At 55.7% G+C, this 2,857-nt stretch overlaps 1 protein-coding gene across 1 annotated transcript; it reads right to left on the bottom strand.

Moving 5' to 3' along the window:
• Window positions 1-1,205: 1,205 nt before the first annotated feature.
• LOC107093047 (basic salivary proline-rich protein 2-like) lies at window positions 1,206-2,549 on the bottom strand. The gene is made up of 2 exons (XM_015387860.1): window positions 1,779-2,549; window positions 1,206-1,403 (listed from the first exon to the last, which is right to left on the bottom strand). Exons 1-2 carry the CDS (start codon window positions 2,547-2,549, stop codon window positions 1,206-1,208), a joined length of 969 nt encoding a protein of 322 aa, XP_015243346.1.
• Between the last annotated feature and the right edge of the window lie 308 nt (window positions 2,550-2,857).

The following is a 2,857-nucleotide window of genomic DNA, read 5'->3' as shown; positions in this document are numbered from 1 at the left end:
GATGTCATTTTTGTAGTTTGTAGTTATGACAAGTTGGTTCCCTGTATGTCAAAATAAGTCATGGATCATATAATACATTTTATTAGTTTTATTATGGTATTTACTGTATATGTTACTCTGAGGCTAAACTACATGCTGTTAAATTAGCCGTTGTTATTAAAGCAGAAGTACCAGTAAATCTCCAATAAATGTCAGCACTGTGTTGCAAACACATCAATTAAGATAAATGATTTAAACTATTGCATTTTTCAGAATACCTTAATCAAATATTTTTATTAAATTGAACAGTCTGTAAGTAGTCATACAATATAATATAAAAAGACCAAACTTTGCAGGGAGAGAAACTTGCTTTAGTGTTAAAGTCAAGATGGAACGAGGAGCACCTTTTCAAATTTCAGGTACCGTATTTAGCTCCTGATCTGGACTGATTGGCAGTTTTCTCCACTGGTCTGATGATTCTCTGGAAGCTGGGCTGTATAAGCAGATTTAGATAAGCAATCATTAAATAACTCGATCTTTATGTTGGAACCAAGAACATATTTTTACACATTTATTTACTGACCTGCTCGGATAGCAAAGGACAAATTAATTGGGTGAACAAAAATTCTGGGGCCTGGAGGAAGAGTAGAGCCACCTGGTCCGTGGTTTTGGCTGGGGCCGGCTGCGGGGCCTAGGTGGCCTGCCGGTGGCGGGGCTGTCGCCTCTGCTCTCCCTAAAGAAGGTTGGAAGGAGGGGCATGAAGTGCCTGGTTGAAGTGTTTTTTTTTTTCTGGTTGGGTGGCCTGCGCGGGATGGGTGGGCCCCGGTCCCAGGGGGGCTCTTGCTGGGGGTGGTCGGGTCCGTGTGTGGGGGATGGGGGGCCGGGCTCGAAGCAGTAATGAGATGGGTTGGTGTGGCGCCGCTCCCCCCCCATGCGGATTTTAGATTCACTTATTGGGTCATCCGATAGTCCCGGGACCAACCACCGGTGCCACCGGGTTTTTGGTCCTGGTATTATTGGATGTGAGTGGTATGTGTGAATGTGTGTCCGTGTTGTTATTTTATTTTTTATTTTTTTATTATTTATTTCGTTCTTTTTTTTTTTTTTCTGTGGTGCAAGTGGGGACACTAGGGCGGGAAGGCATGATTGAAATTGTGAGTGTTTTTTTTTTCTTTTCTCTCCCAGGTTGGGGTCTCAACTGCACCCTCTCCCAAATACATAAAGTCTCAACTAGTGCGGAGCCCATTCCCCCCGTCCTGCTCTCCCTCCGGTGGCTGGTGTCGGGGCTCACCGGTGCACTGGTGGCGCTCGGGGTCTGGAGGTGGATGCCCGGGGGGCTGCTGGCTCATTCCTGGCGGCCTAGCCGGCCGGGGCTTTGCTGGGGCTCCTGTCTGGGGGTCGGGTGCCCCTGGGGCCTCAGATCTCTGGGGCACAGGACTGGATCCACTTCAGGGTGGGGCTGGGTGTTGTTCGGGGATTTTCGGTGTCGGTGCTGGTGCCTTCACTTCGATGCCGGTTACTGGGCGATGCTTTTTCCGATGCCGGTTCTGTGGTATCGGTTCGGGGGGAGGGGATCTGCACGGCATGGTGAGTTGCAGGTCTTGGGTCTTGTTTTGGGCTCCGGTTTTTCAGCTTGCATTTCTTCTCTTGCATAGAGGAATTTTTATTTATTTTAATTTTAATTATTATTTTATTAATTAATTAATTAAATTTTTTTTTTTTTCTCGGTGGGGGGGAGCGGTTCCGGGCGGGTCGGTGTCTGGTGTCCACTGTCGCATTGTGGGGGCTTTTCTGCTTGCCGTGTTTTTTTTGTTTGTGTTTTTTGGGGGGGGGATTGGCATGTCTGTTTCCTCGGGGGGCGGGTAGCCCTGTTGGGTGGGGGTCCTGCTGGCGGCGCGCCGCTGGTGTGTGGGGGTCTGGGCGGCTCCGGCGGGGGTGGTGTAGGGGGGCCAGTGTGGATGGGCTGGCTGCGCTGATTGGGTATTTGGGTGGGTTTTCCCTCTAGGAGGCATGGTGGAGCTGCTTTCTTCCCGCTGATCGCGACGGGTGTGGCTGCGGGGCGGGTGGGGTGGCTTTGGCCGGCGTGCGTTAGGGGGCCGGGGCGGCGGAGCCGCTCCGGCCGCGTGTCGGGGGCTGGTGCGGGCGGCGGATGCGGCTGTGCTGCTCTGGCTTCGTCTGGTGGGGAGCGAACCACGCCGCTCCCCTCTGGCTATGTGCTGCCCGCGGGCTGCTGGGGGGGGGGTGATTGCGCCGGCTGCGGTCTGCTCTTCTTGCGGTTGGGCGCCGGGCGGCTTTTCTGCTCTTGGGTTGATTCTGTGCGCCATGTGTTGCGTTGCGCGCTGCTGGCATCGGTCTTGGTGGGGTGGGGCCGCGCTTTTGGCCTGGGGGGGGTCCCGCGGCGCTCGCGGCCGGTTCGCTGCGGAAGCGTGGGCCCCGGCTGTGGGCGGGGCCGCCTGTGTGTTTTTCCTGAGTGGTGCGGTCGCATTGGGTGCATTGGGTGTTGCGGCCGGTCGCCGGGGCTTGGTGCCGGGGGGCGGGGCGTGTTTCGGTGCTCTGTGGGGCTGAGGCATTTCGGTCGGTGCCGTGGGGGGGCTGGTGTTCGGTGCCCAGCCCTGCTTCAGGGTGGCTGGCTGCCGGCGGAGCCCGCGGACTCGTCCCCACGGCTCCCCGGGGCGCTGGCATGGCGGTGGCTGGGGGGCTTCTTCGGTGCTGTCTCTCCTCCTCCCTTGGTGGGGGTCTAATTTCTGGGGCTGGCCCCTCCTTGGTGCCTTCGCTCTTGGGGTCCCTTTGGGCGCCTGGGGCTTTGGGTCTCCCAGCGCTGGACTCTGGGGGGTGTGCCTCTCCAGCTCTCCACAACCACTATTGAGCATTTTTTCTA

Source organism: Cyprinodon variegatus, unplaced genomic scaffold (assembly GCF_000732505.1).
Source record: "Cyprinodon variegatus isolate N-32 unplaced genomic scaffold, C_variegatus-1.0 Scaffold405, whole genome shotgun sequence".
Lineage (NCBI taxonomy): Eukaryota > Metazoa > Chordata > Actinopteri > Cyprinodontiformes > Cyprinodontidae > Cyprinodon > Cyprinodon variegatus.
The sequence above is the reverse complement of the archived record's forward strand: the minus strand, read 5'-3'. Positions and strand labels throughout refer to the sequence as shown.

Coding starts and splice junctions, on each gene's coding strand:
- LOC107093047 (XM_015387860.1), bottom strand. CDS start 2,549: ATGCCTCAGCCCCACAGAGCACCGAAACACGCCCCGCCCCCCGGCACC. Junction 1,404..1,778: donor ACACAAACAAAAAAAACACG/GCAAGCAGAAAA, acceptor CCTGTGCCCCAG/AGATCTGAGGCCCCAGGGGC.